The 11,168-nt window shown below is 46.6% G+C and overlaps 1 protein-coding gene across 1 annotated transcript in view; it reads left to right on the forward strand.

The window, feature by feature from the left end:
• The window catches only part of LOC141102995 (uncharacterized), a 28,683-nt gene extending 19,375 nt beyond the window's left edge, over window positions 1–9,308 (forward strand). The window contains exons 6-9 of the mRNA XM_073592086.1: window positions 2,839–2,987; window positions 4,073–4,161; window positions 8,521–8,581; window positions 8,692–9,308. Of these exons, the coding sequence (XP_073448187.1) occupies window positions 2,839–2,987; window positions 4,073–4,161; window positions 8,521–8,568 (286 nt within the window). The 3' untranslated portion in view covers window positions 8,569–8,581; window positions 8,692–9,308. The remainder of the gene's footprint in view (window positions 1–2,838; window positions 2,988–4,072; window positions 4,162–8,520; window positions 8,582–8,691) is intronic.
• Window positions 9,309–11,168: the final 1,860 nt, after the last annotated feature.

An 11,168-nucleotide genomic window follows, 5' to 3' on the forward strand; every position in this document is an offset into this window, starting at 1 on the left:
CCGCCCAGGCACAACAGTGGACACATACAGACTCGCCTTCCGAGACTCGTGTCCCACATCTCCAGCAGGCTCTGCCATCCGAGCGGCTGATAGGGCGGTGGGTACGGTGACTGGAGGAGGAATGGCACCATCTCCTCTAGATGAAGGAGGAATGGCAACATCTCCTCTAGATGGAGGAGGAATGGCAACATCTCCTCTGGATGGAGGAGGAATGGCAACCTCTCCTCTGGATGGAGGAGGAATGGCAACATCTCCTCTAGATGGAGGAGGAATGGCAACATCTCCTCTGGATGGAGGAGGAATGGCAACATCTCCTCTGGATGGAGGAGGAATGGCAACCTCTCCTCTGGATGGAGGAGGAATGGCAACATCTCCTCTAGATGGAGGAGGAATGGCAACATCTCCTCTGGATGGAGGAGAAATGGCAACATCTCCTCTGGATGGAGGAGGAATGGCAACATCTCCTCTGGATGGAGGAGGTATGGCAACATCTCCTCTGGATGGAGGAGGAATGGCACTCTGGATGGAGGAGGAATGGCAACATCTCCTCTGGATGGAGGAGGAATGGCAACATCTCCTCTGGATGGAGGAGGAATGGCAACATCTCCTCTGGATGGAGGAGGAATGGCAACATCTCCTCTAGATGGAGGAGGAATGGCAACATCTCCTCTGGATGGAGGAGGAATGGCAACGTCTCCTCTAGATGGAGGAGGAATGGCAACGTCTCCTCTAGTTGTAGGAGGAATGGCAACATATCCTCTAGTTGGAGGAGGAATGGTGACATCTCCTCTTGTAAATGTTGTGGCCTGGCAAGGTCTCTGTCATCTGATCTCAAAAAGGGCTGAAAAAAGAATGGGGGGGGGACAAAACGCAATCTCAATCCTTTGAGACTTCAACCTCGGCCCCTCCCCTCGCCTGCACGCACCTTGTGCATAAGGGCTGGCTGTATGAAGGCAGTGACCTATCCATAACCGCTGGACAGAACGTCACCATGACACTGATGGTCTACAGATGACCCGGAAATGCTACACAAACCGAGCCAACCGGAAATATTATATAAGATATATATATATTTACATACATATTTTATTTATGATTATTATTATATATATATATATCTATTTTTTTTTTTTTTTTTTACTCACAATCCAAACAGGAGTGTAGATACATGCTGTATAAAGTAAGGACGAGTACATAGAAGTATAAAGTCCACTTTTATTTCTTCAATATATGCATATATGTTTATAAATTTGTATTTATTTTATCTTCAATTTAACCCTTAAGGGGAGAAAACTCAGTTAGACCAACACTGACCAGGCTGGGGGAAGTTGCCGCCTACTGTCTGCGGGAAATCCCGTCCTTGACAGGCGATGACAGACAATCAAGTCCCCCGCCTGAGTGACGTCACCGCTCCTCCACCACGCGCCTGCGCCGTGGGAGACAGCCATACGGTGCCTGTGCGGCCGCCGGAAGATTCGCCACTCCGCGCATGCGCGAGCCAAGCCTCGTTTTCACGAAGGCCCCGCGCATGCGCAGAACGACTGCGGCGGCCGCTACCCGGAAGCACCGCAGCGGCCTGGAACGCAGAAGCGTTCCGAATGCCATGAGGGGACACAGAGGTACCGGGGAGTACCGCGGAGAACCGGGAGACAAACAACATAATAGTATATACAAAGAAACGACTGCCATGGAAGAAGTAAAAAATTTGCAGACCTTGCCAGCCGATGATGCGTCCACCTTCAAGTATAATGAGGCATCCACCCTCCACGAGTGGGGTATTTTAGTGCCATGAAAGCTACTCGCCCGCTCATAGCTGGGCCCTGAGCCACACCGTACCATGGTATGCTAGATTCTGGAACAATCCGACCGGACGCCAACAGGAACAATTGTGATGTAGGTCCATGGAGGAGGACAAAAAAGGAACACAGTCTGTACAGGTGAGCTCATTCTTATAGGGTAGGGGGTCCTATAGCATTGGAGAGGAGGCGGGGTTAACCCCACACGTAGGCTGCCATGGAGTCTGTCAGGAAAGTGTATTTTTTCCCCCAAAAAAGTGCGCTTGTAAGAACGCTGCGCAAATACAGTGTGACAGAAAGGTATTGCAATGACCGCCATTTTATTCTCTAGGGCAGTGATGGCGAACCTTGGCACCCCAGATGTTTTGGAAATACATTTCCCATGATGCTTAAATACACTGTGGAGTGCATGAGCATCATGGGAAATGTAGTTCCAAAACATCTGGTTCGCCATCACTGCTCTAGGGTGTTAGAAAAAAAAAAAATTATATATATATATAAATAATGTTTGGGGGTTCTAAGTAATTTTCTAGCAAAAAAAAACTGTTTTTGACTTGTAAACACCGAATCTCAGAAAGAGGCTCGGACTTTAAGAGGTTAAAAGGAAAAATATGTGACACGCTCCCTCTTTTTTCCCAAAAAAATACTATGTGGTGTAGATACAAAAAAATCTAAAATAAAGTGGTGACCTCTAGTGGGAGTATTGAATATGACACCAAAAATATATTTAGATCTATCACAACGAAGGTGGTATGTGCAACCAGTGACCTCTGGTGGGTATAAAAATTGCACATACCTCTTTCATTGTGGTTGTATCGTTTTTTTGTATCTACGCCAGATAGTATTTTTTATTTTTATTTTTTTGGAAAAGAGGGAGCGCTTTACATATTTTTCCTTTTACTCTGGTCTGCTAATAACAGTTGTTGGTGTTAAGCAGCAACCTCTTAGATTTAATATATAGCACTTACTTTATATTAGTAGCACAGAAGTACATTTATTTTTATTTTTAAAGCTGAGATATTTCTGTGTGTTTTCTCTACAGTCCAGGTTCCACCATCGCCAACACTTCAGCAGAATTCCCGGATAATATTTCTAGTAGCGCAGAATTACAGAGAATTTTTGAACGGAATAGACGAGATAATGGCACCTTGGGGGACATCCCTCTCATTGCTGATAACACAACAACTCCAGGTAGGTGAAATCATTAAAGGAATAAAGTTTATGAGTAGCAAGAAAAGGAACTATTATCATACAAAATATGGGGGGGGCAGATATCAACATCTATTAAAGGCTGAGCCCCTGTAAGTATTTGTACAATAAAGCATCATAAAAAGGCGTGTTTTCCATGTGTCTGTTCTCTACAGACCGGGCTCCACTGTCTGCAACACTTCAGGAGAATTCCTGAATAGCAATCCTACCAGCATGGACGTTACAGGAACATTTTCTTAGTAATTGTTAGATCACCGTAAATAAACCGCGTTATCATTTGCACAAAAAAAAAAAAATTAAAAAATGAAAATATATAATAAAAAAGACTAATAAAAGTCCAGTGGATTATTGCAATAATATCGTTGTTCTTTCCAAATTTTTCAAAGAAAAGTGTCCAGTGGCGAGCACTCATGCAGGATGCAGGGCGCAGGTGGCACCACCCCCCTAATCCATGCGACCGGACCCTAATCTACATGCGGGCCGCCGGACACATGCATTCCAGTGGGGTTTTTTTATTTTTTTGAAGCACATGATTAGAGCCCGAGGCTCTAATTGGCTTCAAAAAGGGTAGTTCTCGGGGCGCAGAGCACTGCGCCTGGAGTCCACCCAGCTGTGTGATATTAGCGAATGAATATTTGCTTTCCTGTTTCTCCTCCCGGCCAATCAGGAAGTGGGTCCTGAGACCTGATTGGCTCGCGAGTCCTAAGTCCTGCTTGGACGGGAGGGGAAGCGACCACCAGGACTTGGGAGAAGATGTGGGGGGGGGGGGAGCCGCGACCTGGGTAAGTGGGGTAAGTGTGGGGCTGGCGGGGGGCCTGGTGGGCGACAGATGAGGGAAGCGGCAATCGTTTGAGCAAGCGAGCGCCGGGGGGTGCTTGGTTGGCAGGGGGTGTGGTGGCTGGATGGCAGATTGGCGGAATGATTGCCCCGCTTAGCTAGCGGAGTCCTCTGAGCGGATCCGCCCCGTGTGAAAGGGCCTTAGAGTTAGGATGCAGCAGGAGAAGGTGGAGGAGAAGATGAAGCGATAATAAGAAGAGACTTTTATGTCATATTGTTTCCTTTTACAGGTATGGACGGCACAATCCCGGGCTACGCCATCGCCATTCTGGTCATCATGAGTGTAGTAGTGGTTACTATTGTTCTTGTCACCTATTTTGTAAGTATCTATTGAGTATATGAAGGTGAAATATTGGATAATCAAATACACTGATATCACTACAAGCATGAATTTGTTTCTGATGCAGTTTTGCACTACTAGAATATTAAAGGGGTTATAGGGGAACTATATGGTACAGACAGATTATTCACCAAATGATTTCACTAATAATAAGGTCTGTGGGGTTTACAGAAGTGTAGAGCCTTTCATGAACTTTAGTCCAGCCATTGAAGTATATTTCAGAGCTTTCAGCCCACTTTTATTCAGAATTAAAGTTCAAAAACTCACATATAGAAGGTTTACCCTCACAGGGGTCTTCAGCATCACAACAAATATACATGTAGTCAGTGGCGGGTGGTGCTCAAAATTTTTTGGGGGGGGGCACAAACTAATCCGGTTCTTCAAATACACCCCCCGCCACTGTAATTCAGGAATAGGGGGTGGCAGCGGAGGCCATGGATAGATTCATGCAATGCATGGATCTATCTATTGGTGATACAGGGGGTGGCTGGAAAGAGGGGGCGGCGCCCATGCGCCCTTATGGACGCACCGCCACTGCATGTAGTGGTTACCCCCCCGTAGGGGCTGCTCAGTGATTGTGGCCCAACTGTCACCCTGCCCAGCCCGGCATTTCACTTCCAGACACTCCAAGACAATGAACAAGTCCATCAGCTTTGTTTTTGTATTTTATTGAGGGATTAGAACTTGGATGGGGTTAAGGAATTCATGGGATGCCCAGAAGACAAAGATTCTTGCATGGTTTGGGACAAGTTAGATATTCTCTTCCTGCACAACGCTTGCTGCAGACTATCTCTCCTTCTCCCTCCAGCACAATTCTTCAGGCGCAGCTAGCACATGGGGTTCCCCAGGGTTCTGTGCTGGGACCAATACTATTTAATTTGTTCATAAACAACCTGGAGGATGGGAGAAACAGTTCAATCTCTGTATTTGCAGACAATACTAAGCTAAGCAGGGCAATAACTTCTCCGCAGGATGTGGAAATCTTGCAAAAAGACCTGAACAAATTAATGGGGTGGGCGACTACATGGCAAATGAGGTTCAATGTAGAAAAATGTAAAATAATGTATTTGGGTGGCAAAAATATGAATGCAATCTATACACTGGGGGGAGAACCTCTGGGGGAATCTAGGATGGAAAAGGACCTGGGGGTCCTAGTAGATGATAGGCTCAGCAATGACATGCAATGCCAAGCTGCTGCTAACAAAGCAAACAGAATATTGGCATTAAAAGGGGATCAACTCCAGAGATAAAACGATAATTCTCCCGCTCTGCAAGACTCTGGTCCAGCCGCACCTGGAGTATGCTGTCCAGTTCTGGGCACCAGTCCTCAGGAAGGATGTACTGGAAATGGAGCAAGTACAAAGAAGGGCAACAAAGCTAATAAAGGGTCTGGAGGACATTAGTTATGAGGAAAGGTTGCAAGCACTGAACTTATTCTCTCTGGAGAAGAGACGCTTGAGAGGGGATATGATTTCAATTTACAAATACTGTACTGGTGACCCCACAATAGGGTTAAAACTTTTTCGCAGAAGAGAGTTTAACAAGACTCGTGGCCACTCATTAAAATTAGAAGAAAAGAGGTTTAACCTTAAACTACGTAGAGGATTCTTTACTGTAAGAGCGGCAAGGATGTGGAATTCCCTTCCACAGGCGGTGGTCTCAGCGGGGAGCATTGATAGTTTCAAGAAACTATTAGATAATCACCTGAATGACCGCAACATACAGGGATATACAATGTAATACTGACACATAATCACACACATAGGTTGGACTTGATGGACTTGTGTCTTTTTTCAACCTCACCTACTATGTATGTTAGGCCCAACTCTGGTTTCAGCCAGGCCTTAGCAAAGTTCCTTATTACAGGCAGGAACTGTGGGCCCCTCTAGTGTAGTAACAAAAATAGGAAAGTCTTTAGTGCTAGCTGACCCTGGTGGACTACTGTTCCCAGTCAGCCCTTTGTCAGCCCTGACAGCCCTCTTGACTGCAGCGGCCCGACTTCACTGCCAGTAACATCACAGTCTCTCCCACTGGCTCCACATCCATCTCTGACTGCACACTCCCAGTGCGCTCCTGCATGCCTCTCCCAGCTCTCCCGACTGTGCCTGCCACTCACCAACACCTGATGGATCCCTCCTGGAGACTTGCCCGGCAGTACTGCCTGCTGTCCTCTCCTGCTCCTGTTCAGGACAACCCTTGGGTTGTATGGGGTTCCTGTTCAGCTCCAAGCCCCTGGGCAAGGTTCACCCCCCCCCCAGACTGGGGGGCTCCCTCCAAGGCCCCGACATCCTAATACTCCATCTCCAGTTCTTCCACCCAAACAACTCCTCCCCAGCTGGGCTGACCCAAGGTATTTAAACACTTCTTTACCCGCCCATAGTCATATGACGTCCGCAGACGGGATCTCCCATCCTGGGTGGGTGTCATATGATGTCCTCCGCGGCATAGGGGGCATGCGCGCCCGCCGCGTCACCTAGGAGCCGATGCGCATGCCCGGGGGCTGCGATGTCCGCCGGGAACCCGCGATCGCTCATGGCAGAGCAGGAAGGTGGATCTGTGTGTGTAAACACACAGATCCACGTCCTGTCAGGGGGAGAGGACATTTAACCCCCTTGATCGTCCCCTAGTGTTAACTCCTTCCCTGCCAGTGACATTTATACTGTAATCAGTGCATTTTTATAGCACTGATCGCTGTATAAATGTCAATGGTCCCGAAATAGTGTCAAAACGGGCGGCACAGTGGTGTAGTGGGTAGCACTCTCGCCTAGCAGTAAGAAGGGTCGCCGGTTCGAATCCCAACCACGACACTACCTGTCTGGAGTTTGCATGTTCTCCCTGTGCCTGCGTGGGTTTCCTCCGGGTACTCCGGTTTCCTCCTACACTCTAAAGACATGCTGGTAGGTTAATTGGATCCTGTCTAAATTGTCCCTAGTATGTATGAATGTGAGTTAGGGACCTTAGATTGTAAGCTCCTTGAGGGTAGGGACTGATGTGAATGTACAATGTATATGTAAAAGCGTTGCGTAAATTGACGGCGCTATATAAGTACCTGAAATAAATAAAATAAAAATAAATAAAAGTGTCCAATCTGTCCACCGCAATTTCACAGTCACGATAAAAATTGCAATCAAATCCTGTGACATGGGAGCTGGGTGGTGGGGCCAAGTCCATAGATGCTGCAGCAGGACTCAAGAGTGCGCCTGCATGGGTGACCGCCAGGGAAAGCGTCTTTCCGTGGGGGCACCTGATGAAGAGGAGGAGCCAGGAACGCCAGTGGGGGGACCCCATAAGAAGAGGATCGGGGCTGCTCTATGCAAAACAATTGCACAGAGCAGGTACGAATAGACATTAAAGGTTTACAACCACTTTAAGGTAAAAACGTTTTTTAGCTTCAGTATCACTTTAAAGCTCAACTCCAGGAAAATGATAAATTATCCCTTTCAGTGGGGCTGCACCTGCACTGCAGAGGTTAATAGCTCATTTTGTCTTGGGAGGAGGAGAAGCAGTTTTATGTACCTGATCCTCCGCTTCACTGACAGATGGCACTCCCCTATGCTCTGCGGTGGACTGTTCCTCAGCGTCATCACGCTATTGTGCAGAGCTATGGATCCTACATTGGTCTTGATGATGTCAGGACCTTAGACCACCGAAGCAATTAACCCTTTCAGTGCAGGCACGGCCTCACTGCAAAATAACATGTGGCGGACGGTGGGAATTTTTTTTTTTGGGGGTTGGCATACTGTTTGCCCCCCCCCCCCCCCCGATCGGTCGGTAGCACTTACCTCGTCACCTTCCCCTGCTCGGTGACCTCCCATTCTCCTGCTCTCCACAGGTCATCACGGCAGCGGCAGCTTCTGTTTCCTCCCTCCTTCCTTGGCAGCCATTCGGGAGTCTTCTCTTTTTGGCCAATCAGAAAACGGGTCTCACACCCGCTTCTGTTTGGCCGGATTGAGGATCAGTGTTTCAACAGCGAGTCTTCATTCGCTGTTGTAACACAAATGGGTGGAATCAGTGCGCATTCTCTGCGACCTGTGCCCACCCTATTTTGAAGCCTGTTTTGAAGCCTATTAGAGTCTCTGGCTTCAATCGGGTGCTTAAAAAAAAAGCCGCTGTAATTCATGCGCCTGGTGCCCTGAAAGGGGCCGGACACATGAATAGGGGGTGGCCTGCGGAAAGATTCATGCTATGCATGAATCTATCCATTGCATATAGGGGGTGGCGAGGGAAGGGGGGGCGATGCCCGGGTGCCCCTAATGGACGTGCTGCCACTGCTTTTAAAGGCATTTGAAAAATGTTTACTTTTATATTAGATGGCTGATGGGTGTCTTCTTTCTCCAGGTGGCGTACACCAGATCCTTTTCATACTCGTTTAACACCGGATTCTAAACCTTCCATTGGGGTGAATATGAACCTCTAAAGTTTGCCAATTCAATGGCTCTGTCAATAGCGTAGCAATGGAAGAAAATATGAGAAATGTGAAAGAAGATCTTCGATCTGATTCTTTTACAGGTTGGCCTTCAAGGTTTAGATGTGAAAAGATATAAGGGACACCTGCTGGACGTCGCTGTGAAGACCCCATGGTGGAGAACTATCTCATATATATACTGCAGCCCGTGCCAACTATACTGAGTTCCAGTTATCATCTCTGGATACCCCAGGAAAACACAAGAGATGGACGGATCCATAGATGAGCTACATCCCAGGACATTGGAAACCAGTATAACGGTATAACCAGAGGCCAAGTGTCTGCTACAAAATAAAGGAAACGCCGATGACATCTACTCCTAGAGACCACATTGAATACAACCAGGGCTAGATGTTACAGGACCGCAGTCGCTAATTTGTTACATTTTAAAGACCGGGTTTAAAGAAAAAATATTTATATGACAATTATTTATTTTATAATTACTGTAAGAATATCAGTATTTTATTTTTCGATATCCAGAAATTTCTGCTGTATTGATATGTAACTAATGAGAAATGTATTATAACATTACAATAAAACATTATTTATTTTTGTTGATTATCCAAGCCCCATTTTTGCTGTCAGCAATTATCTATCCATTGACCATAAATATCAGAAAAATACCGTACAGATAGTTCGTTTGCACTGATACCTATAAAGCTGGCCACACATATTACCATATCATTTTACAGTCCATGTTTATGTTAAATGGTACAAAAATAAACAATATATTACAATAAAAATGTAAAAAAAAATCTTCATAAAATGTGGCTACCCTAATGTATAAGAGAATAACAATCAAGTAGATACCGAACATGCTTATGCGATTATGTATGGGTTCCCTGATTCCAAAATGGCAATGAGAACTTCCGGCAATGCCACAACCCCCTGACACTCCAAGGCCGAAGAAGGAAAATTCATTTGGGCACACGCCTGAGAAAAAATGGCAGTAAACAGTCACAAATGTGTACAACAAAACAATGATAATGCAGGAAGCAAGTATTTCTGGACCCAAAACCCTCTGGGTGCTTGAGTTCTAAATTCAGAAAGGGGCCTATAACTAAAGGCGATACTCACCTAAAAAGGCTTAGAGTCTCACCACAACCCCTCCCACTGGCCAGTGTGGCTCTGGACGTTGACTAGTGTTGGAATTATTTGTTTGTTTTGTTATCTGTGTTTGTCTTGTCTGTCTTGTTGAGAAAGTGAATGAGCCTTGTCAAGGATGGTATGAGTTAGAAGGGGATTGCCGAACTAAGCAACGGAATGCGCCTTACCTCACACGATTGGGAACCTGAGGGCTTGTGAGCTTGGGGGTCTGACGCTCAGGCATGTACTGGCCATTGGGACTACAGGGAGTTTCCCGGTGGGCCGATGGCTCAGTGGGCCGATTTCAGTGACAGTGGACCGCTGCCTCCCTCCGGTCCTCTGTCCCCCCCCCCCCGCAGTGCTCACCTCCTCTCCCTGGCTAGTTATGCAGCGCGCCTGAATACAGACATGATGCTCAGGAGTCAACACTGAGAAGCTCATCATACGATCTGGAAGGAGGGCGGCCTCACTTTCCTGCCTAATCTTTTCCCATTGGGGGGGGGGGGCGCCAAACTGATTCTTTGCCCCAGGTGAAATAATGTCTAGCTTCCCCACTGGTACTGCCTATAAGAGAAATAATGTAGAACGGCTAATGGCTAGTGGGGGGGGGGGCTTGGGTGGCAAGCCGGCATGGGAGAGACCTGTCAAAGTGGGCCAGTCTGGATGAAGTCCAGGGCCAAATTTTTGTCCCAGTCCAGCCCTGCTGACGCTTATGCTTAACCTCACATCTAACTCATAAACCATAGACGGGTTGAGAGTATAAGCCCTGTCTGCTCCATAAAGCAGGGATAAGAGTGTATGAGAGGGATTCCCAGATACGGGGAGGGAATAAGGTCTCAACAAAGTCCCGAGATCTAGTCGGATACCTGGCCACTTAAAGAAATGCTTGTATATGTTGTAGCCGCATTTTTGTATATGTTGTAGCCGCATTCTGGTTTGTTATTGGGCTAGCATATAAAGTAATTATTTATTTTTGGGCTAGCATATAAAGTAATTCGGTTTCAGAAATCTCATTCCGGAGAGGTTTCTAGAATTCTAGCACCCTAGGAGGAAGGCAACGAGGAACTAGTGTAACTTAGCTGGTTTGCTATTGGGCTAGCATATAAAGTAATTATTCATTCTTGTATATGTTGTAGCCGCATTATATTGTACACTAAGTGTCCCACACGCTACCTAGGCAGGACTGTTAGAATGGGCCAGAGGAACACAAAACCCCGTCAGGGAATTGTGGCACACTATACGGTGCCACAGATAATTAAAAACATTTATGGGAAAACCGAAGCACAGGACTTAAAGGATGTCCTTCGTAAATTTAAGGTGAAAGGAGCAGCGGGCTTAGACCCGGATGTATGGAGTGAGATAAAAAGGGACAGACAAGGAGAGGTGTTAGAGAAGCAATGGATGCGTCAGGTTCAATGCTTAATTAAGGTCTCAA

The sequence above is a fragment of the Aquarana catesbeiana genome, linkage group LG07 (assembly GCF_042186555.1).
Source record: "Aquarana catesbeiana isolate 2022-GZ linkage group LG07, ASM4218655v1, whole genome shotgun sequence".
Taxonomy (NCBI): Eukaryota; Metazoa; Chordata; class Amphibia; order Anura; family Ranidae; genus Aquarana; species Aquarana catesbeiana.